This window comes from Sarcophilus harrisii, chromosome 4 (genome assembly GCF_902635505.1).
Source record: "Sarcophilus harrisii chromosome 4, mSarHar1.11, whole genome shotgun sequence".
In the NCBI taxonomy this organism is placed as follows: domain Eukaryota; kingdom Metazoa; phylum Chordata; class Mammalia; order Dasyuromorphia; family Dasyuridae; genus Sarcophilus; species Sarcophilus harrisii.
Window position 1 is genome coordinate 351,515,214 of NC_045429.1, and position 21,717 is coordinate 351,536,930.

The 21,717-nt window shown below is 33.1% G+C and overlaps 1 protein-coding gene across 2 annotated transcripts in view; it reads left to right on the plus strand.

The window, feature by feature from the left end:
• MED13 (mediator complex subunit 13) overlaps positions 1-21,717 on the plus strand; it is a 91,632-nt gene that overhangs the window by 41,524 nt on the left and 28,391 nt on the right. For both annotated transcript variants that reach the window (XM_031966519.1, XM_031966518.1), the window contains exons 9-12: positions 761-1,441; positions 14,931-15,147; positions 16,339-16,420; positions 19,004-19,125. In XM_031966519.1, coding sequence (XP_031822379.1) covers positions 761-1,441; positions 14,931-15,147; positions 16,339-16,420; positions 19,004-19,125 — 1,102 coding nt within the window. The remainder of the gene's footprint in view (positions 1-760; positions 1,442-14,930; positions 15,148-16,338; positions 16,421-19,003; positions 19,126-21,717) is intronic.

Consider the following 21,717-nt stretch of genomic DNA (forward strand, 5'->3'; position numbering starts at 1 on the left):
GGAAGAGAAAACATTGATATATTTATGAAGAGTTGAAATAAAGAATTAAAGATTATGTTAGCCAAATATTTTAGTTTTCTGTAGACTTGACTGAATCAATAGGGCTCACAATTCAATTCAGCCCAAAAGAAAGAGAGACAGATATAGTTATAGAAAATCACAAATCCTTCCCCTTCCCTAGAAAACAAGTAATCCAATATATGTTAAACTCGTGCAGTTCTTCTATACACATTTCCATAATTACTATGCTGCACAAGAAAAATCAGATCAAAAAAGAAAAAAAATTGAGAAAAAACAAACAACAACAAAGGTGAAAATACTATGTCGTGATCCACCTTCAGTCCCCATAGTCTTTTTTCTGGATGCAGATGGTTCTCTAGTTTATTGGAATTGACCTGAATCACCTCATTGTTGAAAAGAGCCATGTCCATCAGAATTGATTATAGCATAATTTTATTGTTGCTGGGTAGAGAGTTCTCTTGGTTCTACTCACTTCACTTAGCATCAGTTCATGCAAGTCTTTCCAGGCTTTTCTGAAATCACACTTCAGCATTCTTTTTAATTGCAAGTAACTGAATAAAGTCTCATCTTACTTTCATTTTGAACTGAAGTTATCCTTGTGATGTCATCTCTTAATTTGGAAGGAACTGATTTAGAAACTAGATTTGTACTGAAAATTATTTTAATGTTAACAATAACTTTAGGTATAGTAGTGCCCTAAGTTTTTTTTTAAACCTTTCTTTGGTTTTTCTTCCTTTAGGCACAAAAATTTCAAAGCAAGAAATTCTGGACAACAGGGGCAGGCACCACCTGTAGGCCAACAACAACAAGCAGCTCCCAAGCACAAAGCCAATGAGAAGCAAGAAAAAAGTGAAAAGCCACAGAAACGTCCCTTGACTCCTTTTCACCATCGTGCATCTATTAGTGATGATACTATGGAATCAGATACAGCGAGTCAGAGGCTGGTGATCTCTGCTCCAGACAGCCAAGTGAGGTTCTCAAACATCCGAACTAATGATGTGGCAAAGACTCCTCAGATGCATAGCACTGAAATTGCAAACTCCCCTCAGCCACCACCTCTTAGTCCTCATCCATGTGATGTGGTTGATGAAGCAGTAACTAAAACCCCTTCAACTCCTCAGAGTCAACATTTCTATCAAATGCCAACACCTGATCCCTTGGTACCTACTAAACCATTGGAAGATAGGATAGATGGTTTGTCTCATTCTTTCCCAGCACAGTTTCCAGAAGTTTTGGAGCCCACAGTATATGTTGGTACAGCTGTAAACTTAGAAGAAGATGAAGATCATAGAACCTGGAAGTATTACAAGGTCCCAAAGAAAAAAGATGTGGAATTTTTACCACCACAGCTTCCAAGTGATAAATTCAAAGATGATCCAGTTGGACCTGCTGGACAGGAAAGTGTAACATCAGTTACAGAGTATGTATTTTTGAAGTCTATTAATATATTTTTAACCACAGTGGAAAAATTGTTTTAGCAAATTCTTTAGAGCATCAGTGTTGTTTTTGAGATAAAATCACTAATTTGTAAATTTGAAAGGATTAAATCTCTTTATTAAATTCTAGGATCAATGAATGGTATATCTAGTTGTTAAAGAGTAACCTCCGGGAATAAGTTGGTAATGATAGAAATTTGCATGAACTTTAATATCTCTGATAGTTCTTCCCCCCCCCCCCCCTCCCCCAGTATTATCTGGTTAAATGTTGCAACTAGTATAGGTGTTATAAATATGTTCACTAATAATAGAATTGCGAATTTCTTAAAAATGGAATTTGGAAGAACTGAGTATATTGAATACCTGCTAAGGAGCTACAAAAGAAGAAAATGAAGGCGTGGAGTAGGTTTGTCTGACAACTAAAATTTCAACATTTTCTGGAAACAGGCTATACTTTCACCCTTATCTGGCTTATGTAAAACCTCAATAATACATATTTACTTTTGATACATATTTATTTTTCATTATCTGAATGGATTCTTTCAAGGTGATCCCATTTTTGGATTATGAGTTATATTTAGAGACTTTCCACATTTGGGCCCAAACAGTCATTTTCTTGTTTTAATGAAAAAATATTCTCATTGTTCATGAGTAGTTCCTCTTACCCTTCTCTCCCTTTATTATCAAAAAATAGTGGCCATAGGAAGAGGATCCAGATCTTCATTTTTTTCCATTTGTAATTTCACAAGGGCAACCACTTATCTCAAGAGTATCTTGAAATCCTCAAACTTGAAAATCAAGTTAATTTTAATTATAATTATGACACATAATATTTGACATCAGCTCTATTTTCTAATGTATTCTGCCCTACTCTACACACCTTCCCAGCAGCAGGACTTATATGTTAGAGAGGGCTGATCTTTATAACAAAGAATTATTTAAAAACAAAAACTAATTGACATATTAGATTCAGTGGAAAGTGAGAAAATTTTAGAGTAAAGAGTGCATTGATTTAATTTTCACATTCTTTACTACATTTATGACCTTAGAAAAGTTGCTTTATCTTCTTTTTATCTTACTTCCTCATGTCTAAAAGTTCATGTCTAAGGTTCTTTCTTGTTTTTAAAGTCCTTTCTTGTTCTAAAATCCTATATTCCAAATCCATTGTTATATGCTGCATTCCAGGCTCATAATCCTCTACCTCTGTAAAGAAGGGGAAAAGGAGATTCTTTTATCACTTTGAAATCAAATTTAGTCATTAGAATTTCATAGCATTCAGTTTTTGTTTTTATTACATTGTTAGAAACATTGTGTATATTGTTTCTCTGATTTTAATTGTCTTGATCTTAGTTCTTCCAACTCAAGCCATCTTGTTCTGTAGTCATTTCTTAGAAAACAATAATCCATTAGGTAGGAGCTAAGCTGTATCAACTATTTCCTTTCCTTTTTATTTTATTTTATTTTGATTGGGGAGAGAGAAAGTATAGGAGAATTAAAAATAAAGCCCAAAAAATTATGAGTAGTGAATCAATCAAGTGATTCCTGTACTTGATTTTTTTTTTCTGCCTTATCTGTACCCCATTCTAGTTGGGGATGATTGACTGATTTGTGTACATATGATTAGACAGAAATTCAGCTCTTCTATGTTACAAAAGTGTAAGTAATATTTTGATAACTAATCAGTGGGAAATGGTTAGTTTTGGATATCACCTTTGCTAAGATATAATGCCAGTAAATGTTTGATTTGTTTACATATTTGATATACCATAAACCAAAGCCTGAAAATTTCTCAAGTGAAAAGGTATTGTAAATGGAAAAATTTAAGAAAGCCTGAATTACAGGTGGTAAAATGCAAGGTGTTAGGCATCAGAACTTTGACAGGGATGTTGAGGTTAATGATAGATATTTGTATATATACAAGCATACATATACAAATACGTTACTACTTTGTGCTCCTCCAGCTATTAAGTCAAATAGACTAAGAAATCTCAAGTTTGATTACTATTTGTACTTTAGTGGCTTAGGAAAAAGATTTTTGGTCTTGCTCAGCATGTTGTCATTTCTGTGTCAGTATACCTTCAAGGTCTTGAATATAACTAATTTAAGTTTTAACACATATTTGGTGAATCCTAGAATATGAGTTTCCCAGTTAGTTTCATTAGGGACCCTATCCCAGTACTGTAGAGAACTGAAAGTGTCTGTTTTTTGTTTTTTGTTTTTTGTTTTTTTAAATGTACTGGCCATATCTCATTAATTACATGGATCTCAATCCAGAATATTAGTTCTTCAGTGGTGAAAAGGATCTTGCATATACTGACTGTTTTTACTTGAGAGGATTTCAAATTGATCAGAATGATAACATTCAGGTAATACTCATTTCCCTAAGAGTAACAAAGCTAAGTGGAGTGAAAGTCAGACTATGTTCCCTGTGGAACTAGTAATTCAGACAAACCCACATGTTCCACTTTATCCCTGAAAAATAGCTTCTTGGTATTTTTTCTTCCACTGTATCCTCCTGGTGGTATTTAATAATGCTTATGTAACTACTTCACAAAGATAAAATGATCCATTGACTTAATTTTTCTGGAAATCTTATTTTTATGCTTTTATATTTAATTTGTATAAAAATAACTTTTTCATGTGGTATTAAAAAAATTCCATTACAATATATAACACATTTGAATTTTTGCTCAGATTATCCTACTTTTTCAGTTCTTTAAAACTTGTGTCATTCATTTTGGAGAACTATAGAAAATATGAAAGTGTCTTCCAAATTAGCTAACAATGCAAATCACAAAGATTGTATATTAAACAGAGTCTTTGTTAGGGGAGAAATTAGGAAAATTATTGATTATTTGCATTTAATGGAAACTATTTTAGCACAGTGCCAGGAACATATTATTACATGCTTAAATATGTTTACGGATTGATTGAGTAGTGGTTTCTGTTTAATCCTGGTGAAGATTATCTGGGGCCTTCCTAAGAAGTGCTGAAACTTGATTAAATAGAGAGAATGGTTTCTTTTCCTCATTTCCTCAGCTTCAGATCTGGAAGCTGATAGCTGATCAATGCTTTGAAGGCTCTTGCTTTAGCGTCTAATATATTCAATATTTTATTTATAGTTTTCTGCTTTCAGGGTCTCTGGGTAGTTATATTACCTTATTTATGATCTTTCATATACAGCTATTTTCAACTTTATTTTTGAAAATTCAAAGCTAACTGCTAGATTAATTATTCTGTGAGTTTTTAGTTTCCTAAATATCACCTTTTTCTGAGGATGAATTTTGATTAAATGTTTTTGGGGTGGGGAGCACTTAAAGCCTATCAGTTGTAGTTTCTGTGGTTTATATATATTTGAGTATATATGCACACATTATACTAAATGCTCCAGCTATTTCCAGAATCATCTTTGGTTATTGTTATTGTTATTTTTCTATTGATATACTTAATTCTAGTATAAAACCAGATAAATATGATAATGCTACTTTTTCATTTTAAACTGAACCTTTATTGTGTATCATATAGTGTTTTCTGGGTGTAAATTGAAATGTTACTGAACTTAACTGAATATTATGGCATATAAATATAACTAGTTAGCTTCTATCCATTCTCCTAATCCCTGTGATTCTTTCTTAAACTTCTTTCTCATCCCTATCTACCCCCTTCTTACTATCTTTTAATCTATTATCTTGCTGTGTTCTCTTCTTTTATTGCGTCCCCTGAAATACTGATTATACTATTAACATATACTTGCTTTCATCTCCATTACTTTCATCTTTTTACATTCATAGAAACCTGTCTCCTCCCCTTATTCTCCTTAACCCTTAAACATTTGTCCCAAGCCTCTCAACCTAGTAGAATTTATATAGGGCTTCTTAAACTTTTTCCCATTTTTTCTCTTTTCATTCAGGAATTCCCCCTCCTTCCCTTCCCCCCCCCACCCCCAGTTATAGGTGAAAACAACATTTTTTAAAATACATGTACATTCTTTTCTTTCTTTCTTTTCTTCCTAAACATATTTCCTTATAAATCATGTTGGGAGAGAAAAATCAAAAGGGAAAAACCACACGGGGGGATAAATGTGAACAAAGCATGTGTTGATTTACATTCAGTCTCCAAAATTCTCTCTGGATGTGGATGGCAGTTTCCATTCAACCTTTATTGGGAGGGGCAGCTAGGTGGTGCAGTGGATAGAGCACCAGCCCTGAAGTCAGGAGGACCCAAGTTCAAATCTGGCCTCAGACTCTTTAACACTTCCTAGCTGTGTGATCCTGGGCAAGTCACTTAATCCCAAGTGACTCAGGGGGAAAAAATTAGTCACAAAGTTTATTGGAATTTCCTTGGATCACTCAACTGCTGAGAAGAACCAAGTCTGTTATAGCAGATCATAGCACATTCTTGCTGTTGCTATGTACAATGTTTTCCTGGTTCTGCTTGTTTTGCTCAGCATCAGTTCACGTAAATCTTTCCAGGCCTTTCTAAAATAAACTTGTTCATCATTTTTAATAGAACAGTAATACTCCATTTACCATAACTTATGCATCCATTCCCCAATTGATGGGCATCTACTTATTTTCTAATTTTTTACCATCATAAAAAGAGTTGCTATAAACATTTTTGCACATATGGCTCCTTTTCCCTCTTTTATGATTTCTTTGGGAATGGCATTGCTGGATCAAAAGCTAATGCAGTTTTATAGCCCTTTGGGCATAGTTCCAAAACCACTCTCCAGAATTGTTGGATCATTTCACAACACCAACAGTACATTAGTCCCAGTTTTACATTTTCTCTAATCGATAGAGTATTTTTTCAAATGACTATAGGTGACTTTAATTTCTTCATCCAAAAATTATGTTTATGTCCTTTGACTATCAATTGGGAAATGATTTTTATTCTTATAAACTTGACTCAGTTCTTTATATATTTTAAAAATGAGGCCTTTATCAGAAACACTGGCTGTAAAAAACATTTTTTCCCCCAGCTTTCTGCTTCACTTCTAATGTTGGCTACATTGGTTTTGCTTGTGCAAACCCTTTTTAATTTAATATAATCATAGTTGGCTTAAATCATGTACCCATTTTGACCTTATTTTGGTGTGGAGTGGGAGATGTAGGTCTATGCCGAGTTTCTGACATTTTCCAGTTTTCCAGCAATTTTTGTTAGTGAGTTCTTATCCCAGAAACTGGAGTTTGGGGATTTATAAAACACTAGATTACTATAGCCATTGATTATTGTGTTATATGTATTTAACTTATTCCACTGATCCACCACTTTTATTTCTTACTTAGTAACAGATGGTTTTGATTACTGCTGTTTTATATTAAGAATTTTAGGTCTAGTACTGCTAAACACCCAGGAAATTTTTACATGACTCTGGTTATAGGTTTATAAATAGGTATACATATCAAACATTTATTGATAATAAATCATAAAGAAATTTATTTGAGGGCACTAGATGGTACAATGGACAGAGCACCAGCCCTAGACTCAGGAAAACCTGAGTTCAAATTCTGCTTCAGACATTTAATACTAGCTTGTGTGACCCTAGGTAAGTCACTTGGCTTGTGTGTGTGTATATATGCGTGTATATGTATGTAAAATTTTACCCTTTATTTAAAGACAAAAGCAAATTTGCATACTAATGATGAATGTGCTTGTTTAGTTTTACATAAATAATTAAATCTTGGCAGAATATTTGATAGCTTTTACTGTTGGCAAATTTTTATGACCCCCTCATTTTAGTAATGTGACCCTGTAGGGAGTCACATCCACAGTTTAGGAAGCTTTGCTTTAGTTTATGTCCCTTCAAACATGTTCCCTGTTTCTCACTACTACTTTAAGACCCTCCTCCCTTAGCTGTTGTCACTTAACTTATCTACCTTTGGTTTAATTCCATTTGTTTATATCACTCTATTTAGTTCTTATTTGCAGTTACTTAAGGCACCTAATTTAGTCTTCCTCTCAAATAACATCCCTTTCCTTATACTTGGAGCCTTCAGTATGTCTTGATGGTGTTTCCTCAATCACTTCATGAGCTGCACCTGCTTTCTACGTTGGTCCACACAGAAATGATATACCCCTTAATCTCACCATCTGTGCTCTACCTCCATGATTCAAATATCTGAAGTTCTTTCTTAATACAATTTCTTATCTTTACTTCTCTCCCTTTGCCTTCCCAACATTGCTTTAAATTTTGACTTTGACCTTCAAACATTATATCCTTTATTTCCCATTTCTTCACTTCATTCTCATTTTTTTCCTTTTGACCCCAATTGACTAATTGAGTTAGTCAATTCAATCATGTATCTCTCTACTCTTAAAATCGGTTGTCATTCTGTTCTATTGCCATGCATTTCTTGTCTAAGTTATCCCTGATTTGTTTTCTCCGTTTTTATATGCTATTGAAAGACGTCCTTCAGCTCTACTGTATCAATTACAAATTTGTTACCTAATTTTCTTTGGGCCTTCACCCTTCACTGATATACAACAGTTCTTATTATTTTTCCCTAAATAATTCAATCTGCTCTTTTGCACCTATTCATATCTCTTCTTAAGTTTTTTATTTGCTACTACTTCTCAAAAGAAATAATCTCAAAATATATGTTTTTTAATTCTTCAAAACTCTAATGTCATTTCCCATTTGCCCTTATTTGATCCAATTTCTGATGAAGAAATTATCCTTTTCTTCAAGGTCAGTTTCTGCTTGTACCTTTGATCCCTTTTTCCTTCTTTCTATCTGTCAAATCTTTAAATTTTCCTTTTGGTTCTTTCCAAAAGTTCATTTTCTTTCATAGTTCATTTCTTTCGATTTAGGTCTTCTCTGACCTTTAATAAGAAAAAACTTTCCATAAACCTTGACTTATTAACCCCCACCATTTCCTTAAGCTGTTATTCTAGAGCTCCTAGAAAAATGTCTTCTATACTCCTTGTCTCTTCTTCTTTCTTTGCCGTTTCTTCTTTTTCTTTCACTTCTTTCTTTCATGTACTGTTCTACAGTATTTTTCTAAAGTGAATTTTTTTTTTTTTTTTTTTTTTGCATTTGGCCATCTGTATTTTTTAAGGGATTGCCTTCCTTTTTCAAACTGTTGACACTCTCTTTCATACCTCTCATTTCTTTTCTGATTTATGAGCACTTCCAAAAAACCTCTTTGGGCTTGATACCAATTCATATCAGTCTTTGAGATTTCTGTGGATATTTTATCCTTGTCTGACTTGGTGTTTTGGTCTGCTCTGTCATACATAGTAGCTTTTTATGGTCACAGTTCTTTTCTGTTTCTTGCTTATTTTCTTTTTGTAATTTTTTTTTTTTTTTTTTTTTTTTTTTTTTTTACATTTATGGTGGAGCTCTCTGCTCCTGGTAAAGGGGGTGCTGTCCGAAACTTCCTGTTCAGCTCTGAGTCTTGACTTTGAGCACAGGATCCCCTTGTGTTTGGTGTTTTGCTTGAAGCTTTACATGCTCTTTTCAGGAAACAATCTGGTTTCTCAGAACTTGCCTTCTGAGCTGGTATTGGGGACTGCCCCAGTGGTCTGCTCCTCTACTGAGCCAGGACCGAGGGTCTCAGCGGCTGATTTGCTGTGATTAAGACCCTCTTATCAGCTTTCCCAGAGTCTGTCTGAACTGAATGCTCCTTTCACCCCAGTGAGACTGACTTTTCTTGAAGTCCTTCTGATTTATCTTGAGTTGGAAAGTGCTTTCATTCCATCAGACTCTGTTCAGAGGCTTGGTTTCATGTGGTTTTTGAGGGAAACTGGGAGAACTCCAGCAGCTTCCTGGCTTCATTTTGCCATCATAACTCCAACCCAGAAGTTCCTCCATATGCTTCTCAAAATCTTTCAGCCTCAATTCAAACTTCTAATTAGTTGAAACTTTTCTCCAAAATTACTAACAGGTCTCTTAATTGCTCAATTTTATGGTTTGTTCTTTTTTCCCCTCCCTCTCTCTATTTTCTCCTTCCCTCCATTTCTTCTTCTGTTTCTTCCTTTTTCTTTCTTCCTCCCTCCTTCTCATACTTAGTCCCTCTCCCTTCTTCCTTTCCCCTTTTCTCCTCTTCCACCCTTGTTTCTTCCCTCTCTCTCTTTCCCCCTCCCTTTTTCCTGTCCTTTCTTCCTCTGCCTTATTAACTACTTGTTGGGATATCTCCAAATGGATGCATCTCAAACTTCACGTGTTCAAAATATAATCTAAACTCAATTCCTCTAAACTTCCCCATTTCTTCTTGGGAATACCACCACCTCCACATCCAGACAGCCTAGGAGTTGTTAAAGCTAGTCAGTACTATATAGCATTTTATACTCTTTGCTTTCTTTCCCTTCATTCATGTCACCACCCATCTTGGTTGAGGCTACTTTATTCTATCACCTAAATTACTGCAACAGCCTTCCAATTGAAATGCTGGGTTTCAGGGCCCCCCCTTTGCAATCTCTTTATAAATCTACCAAAATGATCTTCTAAAGCTCAAGCCTAATAATCATATCATTTCCTTGCTTCAGAACTTTTGTTGGCTCTTTATTACCTCTAAGATAAATTATAAACTCCTTTTCCTCAAACTTGAAGCTCTTAAAATTGGATTCTGGTCTGCCTTTCCAGTTTTAGTTCATTTTATTCCCCTTATGTGTTGTGTTCCAGGAAATAGAATTATTTGCTTTCACCCAAATTCAAAATTCTTTCTCCTATTTAGTATATAAACTTTGATACTGGCTCTCTTTCTGTGAAATGTGTTCCTCACCCCTTACCCTGTTAAGAATTTATAGCTTCCTTTAAGGCTATCTTATGGGAAGCCTTACTATATTCCTTAGCTGTTAAGTATTTTCTTTCTCATGAAATTACTGTATGTGTGTGTGTGTGTGTGTATATATATATATATATTTGTCTGTTTACATGTTTTATATTATATATTCTCCCCTCTCCCAGTTAGATTGTGAATGAGCAGCTAGTTGGTGGAGTAGACCATGTACTGGCCTGGAGTCAGGAGGACCTGAGTTCAAATTTGGTATCTACCTCTTATTAGCAGTTTCACCTTGATCAAATCACTAAACCTGATTGTACTGACAGAACAAATGCCTTCTTCCCAAAAGACTACAACCTCCCTTTAGCTTTTGTCTTAGCTTTGACATGTAGCACAGTGTCTTGTTCATATGGGCTCTTAATAAATGTTTTTGAATTGGATTTGTCTCTAAATGTTTCATTTTATAATTGAGGCATAATTTAGCACAACTTTTTTTTTTTTTTTAAACTATTGTGTTTAAAAGAATGAACACCAAAGAAAGTATAACTGTGCTGAAAATTCATTTTAATTTCCCTACTCTGTGTAAGTTATTAAGAAGATAATACCAGTTTTTGAAGACTTCCATTACTTTTCTTCCTCTTTTAACATTATTGATCACCTTCTGTCTTTGATATTTGGTGTCTCTAAGTTTTTGAGAACCCTCCTGGTTCTCCCCTCATCTATTAAATTGCTCCTTCTGTTTCTTTGGATCCTCATCTAGGTCACTCTTAACTTAAATGTCCCCCAGAACTCTGTTTTGAGACTTTTCTTTCCCCTTCCCATTAGACTTGATGATCTCATCAGTTCTTATGAATTTCATTATCCACATTTCTATGCTGATGATTCTCAGGCTGCCTATTTGCCCTAACCTCTCTGCTGAGCTCCTGCCAGACAAATAGTCCAGTATGTTTGGATAGTAGCATGCATGGAGATGATTGATGTGTTAAAATCCTGAAAGCTAGGAAAGGTCAGATTATGAAGTTAAATATCAAAGGGTTTATATTTATAAACTTTCAGAAAACTACTTTGACAACTTTGTGGAAGATGGATTGAAGTGGGGAAAAGATATGAGGTGGGAAGTCTGATTAGAAGACTTTTAGAAGAAGTCTAGAAAAGAGGTGATGAGAGTCAGAACTAGGGTGGTAGTGAGTGGAAGGAAGAAAACTTATGTAAGAAATACCTTTAAAAAAAGGAACTGAAAGTAACCTTTGCGAGAAGTGGATATGAGAAGCTGAAAATAACAGGAATGATGATAATGCTCTCAACAGTAACAGGGAGGGAAATTTGAAAGAGGGGTAGGTTTGTGGAGAGAGATAGTGAGTTCTATGTTTGGACATGTTAGGCTTGAGATATTTACAGGTCATCCAGTTTGAGTAGCTGGTAATAGAAGGAGTAGCTCTTAGAAGATACTGGCGCTTGTTTATGTACAGATCTGGAAGGAATCTACATACAGGTGATTGCTGTCATGAGTTTGAAACTGTAGATGGAGAAAGGTTATGACAGTTATGTGGAGGAATGGGATGGGGAAAGATATATTGAAGCAGATTCAGAGAGACTGTGAGGAGGTAAGAAAGGTAAGAGGACTAGAGAAAAAAAAGACTAATGGTACTATGTAACAATAGGATTTTCTGTATTCATTTTAATTGAATTAAGTTGCTAATTACTAATAAATTATTGAATTAGATTATTAAAATTCTAAATATAAATAGCTATGTTAACAAATTAATAGAATAGTTAGATGTAGAAAATATTCATTTCAGATTGTAACAATTTATATATTGTGAAGATAACTTTACATGAGTGGCAGCATGGAACTGTGAAAAAGCCAGTCTTGGTGGTCATGAAAACTACTTTATTTTTATTATCTTTATTATGCAGGGAAGAAAATATTTATTACTATTTAGGTGAAGGTATGGGTCATAGTCTTTATCATATTTGCTGATAAGAAGCTGGATATGATAGCCAGCATATTAAACAACAAAATCAGGATCCAAAAATATTTCAATGGGATAGAATGAGTTTAATGAAATTATATTTATCATTATAAAATCTCTTACATTTCTTTTGAAAGAAATTAACAGTTCATATTTAAAAATAAAAATAGTGGTTTACCTTGGACAAATAAAGTTAAAATTTCACTTTACTGTCTTAGAATGAAGTTGAAGTATTATGTTCAATTTTGGTCATGTGATTTTAGGAAGGCCAGCTAGATATATTGACTAGAGAGCCAGTCTTGAAGCTAGAATGACCTGAGTCTTTGATGTCTGTGTCTGTCTTTATAGTCTTGGACATGTTACTTAATACCTTTGCATTATAAAATTCCTTAGTTGCAGCATATATAAATGTCATTTATATATGTTTTAGTATAAATTTGATTTAGTTCTTTTTTTTTTTTTTTTTTTTTAACATCATTCCACAGTTACCTATGTAAATGAATAGAGTAATAATTCTGGTGTTTCTACCAGAAGCTAAGAAAAAAGTATGCTTTTTTGTTTTCTAGGGGTTTTTCCCAATTACATGAACATAAAAACTTTTTACATCTTGAAAACTTTGAGTCCCAAATTCTTTCCTTTCCATATCTTCCCTTTCCCTGACTTAAGAAATTTTTTCTAGTTATAAATGCACAGAGAAAAGATATTTTAATCCATTTGCTTTAATATTAGATGAGGGTTCTGGGGAAATATAGAGGAAAGCTTTCATCTAATATAAAGCAAATGGATTAAAATATCTTTGCACATGTCTGAGTATCAGAAAAAACTCTTGTGTATGTGATTAGTCATTTGTAAACACATAATTGTGAACTATTTGGGCAAAATAGTATGGTCAAATTGAAATATACATTGAACTATAAATTAGGAGATTTAATCCTGACTTGTCATTAACCAGCCCATGTGATTTTCAACAGATTACTTCAATTTTTCCTTATCTATGAAATAGAGCTAATAATAATTGTGAATATTTAAAGAACTAATGTGTGTCTAAGCTTGTAAGGGGAAAGTATTATAAATGTGTTATCTTGTAAGATCTTATTTTGCCTAATCTCTGAGAATAAGATACTTTAGAATTTATGATGATGTTGGCGGAATCATGAATTCTCTTTTTCTTTTGGCTTCAGTTATTTAAAAAACACAAACACTGGCACTATTTTCTTGAAAGGAATAAATATCTAGTCTGAGTAGTCTGAATTGAAAGTTTTCATTGACAATGAGGTCTAAGTTGGCAGCTTGGGTTTCTGAATTCTACTTTGGTGTTAGTAGTACTAATACTTTTATAGGACTTAAATCTTCTTTTGCTGGGATCTCCTTTTTGTGCTTTGTATCCTTTCCTGAAATTTATAAGAATTTCCCCCATTTCATTTCAGTGTTAAGCAATATAAAACACGATATTAGAAACAAAGATGTATAATAGGTTTTTATATTCATAGTCCATTTCATTTATCCTGTTGACAATTATGACTAAGGAAGCTAGAACTTCAGTACTACATTTCACCAGTTGGTGGTGATAAAACAGTTTTACCAATTTATAGGGTAGTGTAAATATTAAGTTTTTAAAATGAATCTTAATTCATTTTACTTATTTCATCTTTACATCTTTACAGTATTTCATAATATTTCATATTAATTAATTTAAGTAAAATAAATTTACTTGAAACAAGTCCCTTGATACTAAAGGAAGAAAAAACATCAGAAGTAGCAAAAACAACAGCTTCCATTTGTGAGATGGCAAATATAAAAAGGTTGTCAGTTCTGCTTTTCACCCATTAATATACCTAACAGAAGGATTTGAGACCTCTAGTTATGGAAATGTTCTGAATTCAAATAATTGTTTGACATTACGAGAGAGAGAGTGTGAGTGTGTGTGTGTGTGTGTGTGTGTTTTTAAAATGCTTGCATCTAGATCCAGGAACTTCTAGATTCAGATTTTATCTTTGACACTTTATTTACCTCTCTGACTCGGGGAATTCCTTAGTATTTATCTACTAAATTGCTCAAAGGTTTGCTAAAGGGAATTTCCTCTTTTGGAAGTTTCTACGCTAGGGAACTCAGTTTCTTCCCTAATTCTATGAGAATCAATCAAATTTGTCCCAAGAGTTCTCATTGGGTTTTGCTTGTTAATCTGTACAGATAATTGAATTTTAAAGCTTTTGATATCATACTTAGAGCAAAATGGAGTACTTATGTCTATATTCATCCCTGTCATAAAAACACCTAGCAGAATTAATTTAAAAGTATGTCTCTTTTAATGAGATAATGAATTGATACATAATTTTTATTGTAACCAATTTGTGGCAGAAAATAAGATTATTATGGTGTTTGGTACTATAAAATTAGGCCATTCTAGTGTTTTTCACAGTTACTTAAACAGTGGTATCATACCTGACCACCTGAAAAGAACATTGGACTTTATTTCAATATTGAGGAATTTCAGAATAAAAGTTGTCTTTCAGGAAACATTTTTAATGGAAAAAAGCTTAAACCAGATCTGTGTTCCATTCCTAGCTTTTATTAATAAACTAATAAAATCTTGAATAATTTCTCTAGTTTCCTTACCTCCAAGTCATGGTTGGTATTCAGATGCCTTTAGGCTCTTAAGTTGAATGTTTACAATTATGGGGGGGGGGGGGCAGAAGTGGGAGGGAGTAGAGAGAAGAAAGTATATATTGATATAGTGGAACAAAATTTTCTAATATTATCTTTATTTTGTCCAGGTTAATGGTGCAATGTAAAAAACCTTTAAAGGTTTCTGATGAACTGGTGCAACAGTATCAGAGTAAAAATCAGTATCTTTCAGCAGTAGTATCTGATATGGAACAAGAACCTGAAATTGATCCATATGCATTTGTTGATGGAGATGTGGAGTTTCTTTTTCCTGATAATAAAAAAGATAGGCAGAACAGTGAGAGAGAACCTGGGAAAAAACATAAGGTGAGTGGATAAAATAATGCCCTGAAAGGTGGTTGATAATTATAGGGAAAATTTTAATAGTTAACTTTTATCCTTTATACTTTCTTTGAAATTCAGAGCAATTCTATCATTGCAAAGATTTTGTAAAAAGTGAATTCTTTTAGTTACATTTTAGTGGTATCTACTATTAAAGATAATTTTGAGGGTTTGGGATGCTTTAAAAGGTTTCAGATGAGAAAATCTTTACCTTTTTGCCTCTGTAAAACATAATATGGTAAATTGGTCCAGCTTCATGGTTGGAATTAGAGTGTTTTCAGTTGATTAGGCATGTCTCCTCCTTTTTCCTCTCAAACCCCCCCTCCCCCAAATAATTGCACCTACAATTTAGTAAATGAAAAGAACAAGCTTAAAAGTTCAAGGCAGGATTTGTACTGAGGTCTCGATGTTAAACTTAGCCATTGTCACCCTGCTTCTATTCTGATTAATAGTGCTGGAGAGAAATGATTAATATTCAGAGAATTAGAATGAAAATTTACATGTGGAATCAAAGCCATGCTAAACATAATTTAGTTTATTACACTGATAAAGAGTAAAATATAAAAACTACATAAATATTTGAATACCTACTACATGAAACATCTTAGTGAAAAAACAACATAAGATGATAAAAAGAACAAAGGTCTCTAATTCAGTTGACCAGGACTCTAGATCCGATTCTGTTACTAACTTGCTGTGTGACATTGAATAAGTCAAGTAACACCTGTATCTCTATTTCCTCATCTATAAAATGATCAGATGGAACTAGCTAATCTCTAAATTATTATTCTAAAGCAAAATATTCTACATTGAGCACTCCAATGAAAATAGAAATTGTTTACAGTTGATATAATGCAATTATGAAAAGAATGTTTAACATTTATGAAATCATTGTTCACACTTGATACTCATCATTGCTAGTTAGCTCTCTTTTAATATCAAACAAATTGATTTCCACACTGTTTTGGAATCAAGTTTATTAACCTATACATTTACACATATATCTGCAGGTCTACACATTTGAATTATTGGTATTTTCCTGTACTTGTGTTAATCATTAAATAAATATGTCTTATTTTAGAAGAATTAATGTGGTTTCCTACAATGAAGAAGTTGATTGAAATTGGGCTTCTTAAAAATGAAAGTGATAATTGCTTTCTCATTATCATTTTGCAGGCAGAAGATGGGACTTCTAATGTAACAGTGTTATCACATGAAGAAGATGCTATGTCATTATTTAGTCCTTCTGTCAAGCAAGGTAAAAAATGACATTTTAGAATATAGTCTTTATTTTCAGCTTGGCAATAAATAAAATAAATTGAAATAAATAAATTGAATTGTGTTCAATTTTACAAAATTAATGCATTTAATAAAAAGGGAGGACCTCTGAATTAAAATATAAATTTTTATGTTGAGAGCAGTTTGAGATTATATAGCTTCATGCTGGGTACATCAGAATTTACGCATTTGTAACTATTTAAGAGAATAAAAAATAAGAAATCTTTGAAGCCGTTATTTCCCTCCCAGAACGCAAAAAATCAAGAGGCAAAATGGTACACAATGAGCTGATCCCAGTTAGGCTGACCTGGATTTAAGTCCCACTTCTAATGACAGATACTTGTTGGGCAAATCACCTAGCCTCTCAAAAAAAAAAAAAAGAAAGAAAGAAACAACTTTATAAGACTCTTAAAAGTTGTAGAATAGTTATTGTTTTGTTTTTGTGAAGGGAATATCTACACTAATGAAATTACAGTTCCTCCCCTCAACCCCTAGATAGCCCCTTAGGAAATCAGACTACCTTCACTGTTACGTTTCTTTATCTGATTTGTTTAGGGTTAAGTTTTCATTTCTTTACATGTACCAGCTAGCTCCTTATTTAGGAAAGCTATTTGCTAAGGGATCCCTCGTGGAGTTTTAGGTTATATGTCTGAGTGAAGCTACTCATAAGTCTTAGAAGAAAAAGTTAATCTGAATTGGAAAGTGAAAGTGTTTATGTACTGTATAGTAATCTATGAACCTAGCTAGGTAGTAGAGAGGTTGGTGTTATAAGAACATTTAGAATTGTATAGCTTATCTTTATGTCCCATGTTTAAGGAATATAATGTAAATGAGCAGCTCTTTGAAGAGGGAACATAACCTAATTCCCTTGGTTGTCACCCCAGTGAATCCTTGAAGGAAATGCAAAATTGTCAGAAGGTGACTGGGGATTCTGTTCAATTCTGAAAAGTGAGGTTATCCTAGTTGCATCTTAAAGGAGGAAGAGTTTTCATTCAGTCTGCAAATAAAGCAAGAACCTTTTTTTAGAAATTTGAATGAAGTGAATAGCAATCAAAATCTTATAAATTAGAAGAAAATTGGTGTTAAACTCTGAGAAGTCTGGACTTTAATGCCTTTATTATAAAAGGTTTCTTGATTTTTATATAATGCAAATAATAATAGATACTATTTTCAGATTTCTGTTTATCCATTGTGGGTGAAGGTGTGAACAAATAGACTTCTCAAATTCTTTAAACTTGAATTGTAGTAACTTTTACTATCAAACTGAGATAAGTAGAATCTTAATCTCAGAGTTACTAATTTTAAAACTTGGGGATACTTGGTGCTGATGAACAACTGACCTGTTTGCTTTTGGCCTCTGACCATCATCCAGGATGTCCTGATCCTGTTTTCTGTTTGAATGTTTACCATTCAAATGTGCTACCTTTCTACCTTTCCTTCTACCTTTGGAGCTTATTATTGTACCACACTACTCTGCTTGCTACTATATCCTTTTATAGGCAGTCCTTCTCATGTACATAAATTTCCATTAAAAAAAAAAAAACTGGTATTTACATTTTTAAAGTTTGCAAAAGCATTTTTAATACCTCAGTTCATTTGAGCTACCTAACTTCTAACTACCTTTTGAGGATAAGGACCACAGCTTTTATTGCCATTTTACAGATGAGAAAGCTAAGTCTTACAGAGCCTTAACTTCCCCATGGTCTGACAAATGAATATTAGGTAGGATTTGAGTTTATCTCTCTTGATTCCAAGTCTAGCATTGTATTCATTATTCCTTATAGCTATTCTATTCCAGCTGGCATATTGGATTTTTATTTAGAGAATAGTGACCTAAATAATGTGAAATGTTATGAAGAATATTTGGAACACCTGGAATATTGAGATTGAATAGAGAAGACTTGGTAGGAGGAGATAGATGAAATTTAGAATTATACAATTTAGAGCCAAAAAAGAAATTGGAGATTATTTAGGCCAATATAAACATTTTTATTGGATTTATTTTATAGAGCTCTAGTAATGAGATTTAGAACCACCAAGTGGAAAAAAGAAAGGCTGTCTAAAAGTTGAATGGACTATTTCATGACAGTATGAATCGCTATCCTAAAAATAAAGTAAGCAAAGATTGATATACCAGTTCTCATGGGTATTGTCATTTAGAAAGGGTTCCTATGTTGAGTGTGAAGATGAGACATGTTTAATTCCTGCCTTTCCCCTACTTTTTATTCTGTTATTTCTGGAAATTTCATTGTATTTGTGCTTTGCCTACTTCCTATAAATTATCTGTATCAAAAAAGAAAAATCTCATTGACTTTAACATTTCATTCTCAATGTTGGAAAATTATTTTTTACTTTTTTGTTGCAAATGATTAAAATAAGTAGCTTAGCCACAACTTTGGATGTTTTAAGTTCAGAGAGTATTTAAAAAACAAAGAAACAAAAAAAAATAAATTTGAGAACACTACCTATAGTTTTTTAAGTTAGAAGCTTTCTCTAACTGATTTAAGTAGCATATTATATTATCAGTAGTACTTTTTTTTTTTTTTTTTTTCATATTTTGTAGATGCACAGCGTCCTGGTGGTCATGCCCGTCCTCCATCAACCAGCCTCATTTATGATTCTGATCTGGCCGTCTCTTATACTGACCTTGACAATCTCTTCAATTCTGATGAAGATGAACTAACAGTGAGTGTTGCACTGCCCTTTTGTACCATCATTTAATCTGAATTTGTCACTAATTTACTTGAGATTTGTAATTCTTTGAAAAGATTTTAAGTGTATTAGATTATTGAATGAATGAGACATTTTTAAGAACTTCTGTGCCAAGAATTATGTGCCTAAAGATTTTAATACAAAAGCGCAACTTTGGATTTCTGTATACATAGGGGAGTGGTGAGCAGAAAGGGGTACTTTGAAAATTAATGGAATGATGAGAGAATCATTGATGAACTTTATCCATGGTAGAGTTGATCTGTTCTTGGTTCAGAACTGTAGGGTTAGAGAGGGGATAGTACGGTACTAAAAGAGCTCTGTGGCAAGAAGGTTGGGGAGGTTATAGGGGAAAAGGAAGCATGATGGCAAGAGCTATCTTGAAGTACTAATCTAGGAGGGTATTACCAGTCAAATGAAGTTATTATTTAAAAGGTGCTTATATAGCTTGAAAGTAGAATGCTGAATTGTTTAAGTAAGAATTATGCTAATTGATTCCATTTTTAATACTGTTTAACCTGTCTGATATGATTAATATCCTATATTAATATAATAAAATTGTGCTTTGTGATTGTGTACTTTTGAATTAATTAGGCATTGGAAAAGTAAATTTAGTATTAACAATAATACCCAATAAAAAGATGTTAGTTCCCATATCTTAAAATTGATGTTATATAGAGCAGAAGCTTGTATAAATTGTCAGATAACAGGATTGTCTGATGCAGTCTTTGTAGCTTAAGTTTTGGCTTCATTGTTTGTTTTTTTACAGGGGATCTTTAATTTCTGTGGGGATGAAGTAGTTGTATTTATAAAAAATAAATCTTATTTTTGCATCATAGTCATATATTTAGAACTGGAAGGAATTTCAGAAAGAGTTGGATTATCTAGTCTCTGAGATTCCTGTAGAAGAAGGAAAAAGATCCAAGAAAGTTCATAGGTTTGAACCCAGTTCCTCTTGACTTCAAAGCAATTGCTTTTTCAGCTGTATTAAACTATCTTCTTAGGAAAGCAGCCAGGTGGCACAATACTTCACTGGGAGTTATGAAAATCTGAGTTTCAAATATGATCTCAGATACTTAATAACTGTGTGACCCCGGGTAAATCACTTCTCTCTGCCTTGTTACCTATTAAAAAAAAGGGGGGGGAGGATAATTATACTTCTCAGAGTTGTCATGAGGATTAAATAAGATAATTGTAAAAGTGCTTTGCAAAATTTAAAATGCTAGTTATTATAGTTAGCTATCTTTATTTTTTTATGGAAGAAAGCATACATAAGTAATTAAAAATGCATTTTCTCATCAAGCTAATGAGGGACAATCACTCTTCCTTTGAAGTTGTGAGTAGAAAATTTCATTGTCAATGGGGGGGAAGACTAGTGTTTTTTCTCTCTTTGTTTTTAAAATTGTTTTTTGTTTCTAAACATACACTTTTATTATTATTATTATAGCTTTTTATTTACAAGATATATGCATGGGTAATTAATTTTTCAGCATTGACAATTGCAAAACCTTTTATTCCAATTTTTCCCCTCCTCCCCACTCCCTCCCCTAGATGGCAGGTTGACCAATACATAAATATACATTTTTCAATGTATCTTTCCTGCCAATCCTCATTTCTTATAAGAAAGAAAAAAAGAGTTCACCTAAAGTAGCCAATGTATCACCCAAGTCTGATATTGTATATATTTCCATATGTAGTTTCCTAGCCACCTTTCGACTCTGAACTACCATTCCCCCTTTCCCAATCTCTGTCAAAAAAGGAAAGTCTAGCATTTTTAAACAACCATTTCAAAAAACAGATTAGATTCACTGTACTAAGGGGTGGCAAACCAAATCCTACCAACTACTTGTTCATTCCTGTTTTTGTATAGCCTGCAACCTGAGAATGGGTTTTTAATTTTTTAAATAAAGTTTTATTGTATTTAAAAATTTTAAATCCATCCTTGGGTTAGAATGTTATTTCTCTGGAAAATTAATGAAATATATATACACAATTGATTGGCGCATAACAAAAGAAATTTCAAAAAGATAATTTGAGAAATTAAGATGCATGGTACCTTTCTTATACTAGAACAGAAGATCCTTAACCTGGGACTCATGAAATAAAACTTAAAACAATTTTTGAAAATAACTTTCAATAAGTTAGTTTTCTTTCTGATATATATTCAATACATTTAAAAACTATTCTAAAAGGGGACTCAAACAAAATAGACTGGGGCGGCTATGTGGCTCAATGGATAGAGCACCAGCCCTGAAGTCGGGAAGACCCGAGTTCAAATCTGGTCTTACACACTTAACACTTCCTAGCTGTGTGACCCTGGGCAATTCACTTAATCTCAATTGCCTCAGCAAAAAAAACAACAAACAAACAAACAAACAAAAAAAAAAATATAGAGAGAGAGAGAGGGGGGGGGTGAGGGAGGGAGGGAGGGGGATTAAGAACTTTTACACTAAAGCCTGGTTTTGTTTTTGTTTTTGAGGTTTTTTACTTTAGTTATCAAATGTTTTTACATTCATACTACTGGTTAAAATGTTTTAGCATTTCATTCTTATTTTTGAAAGTTTACAA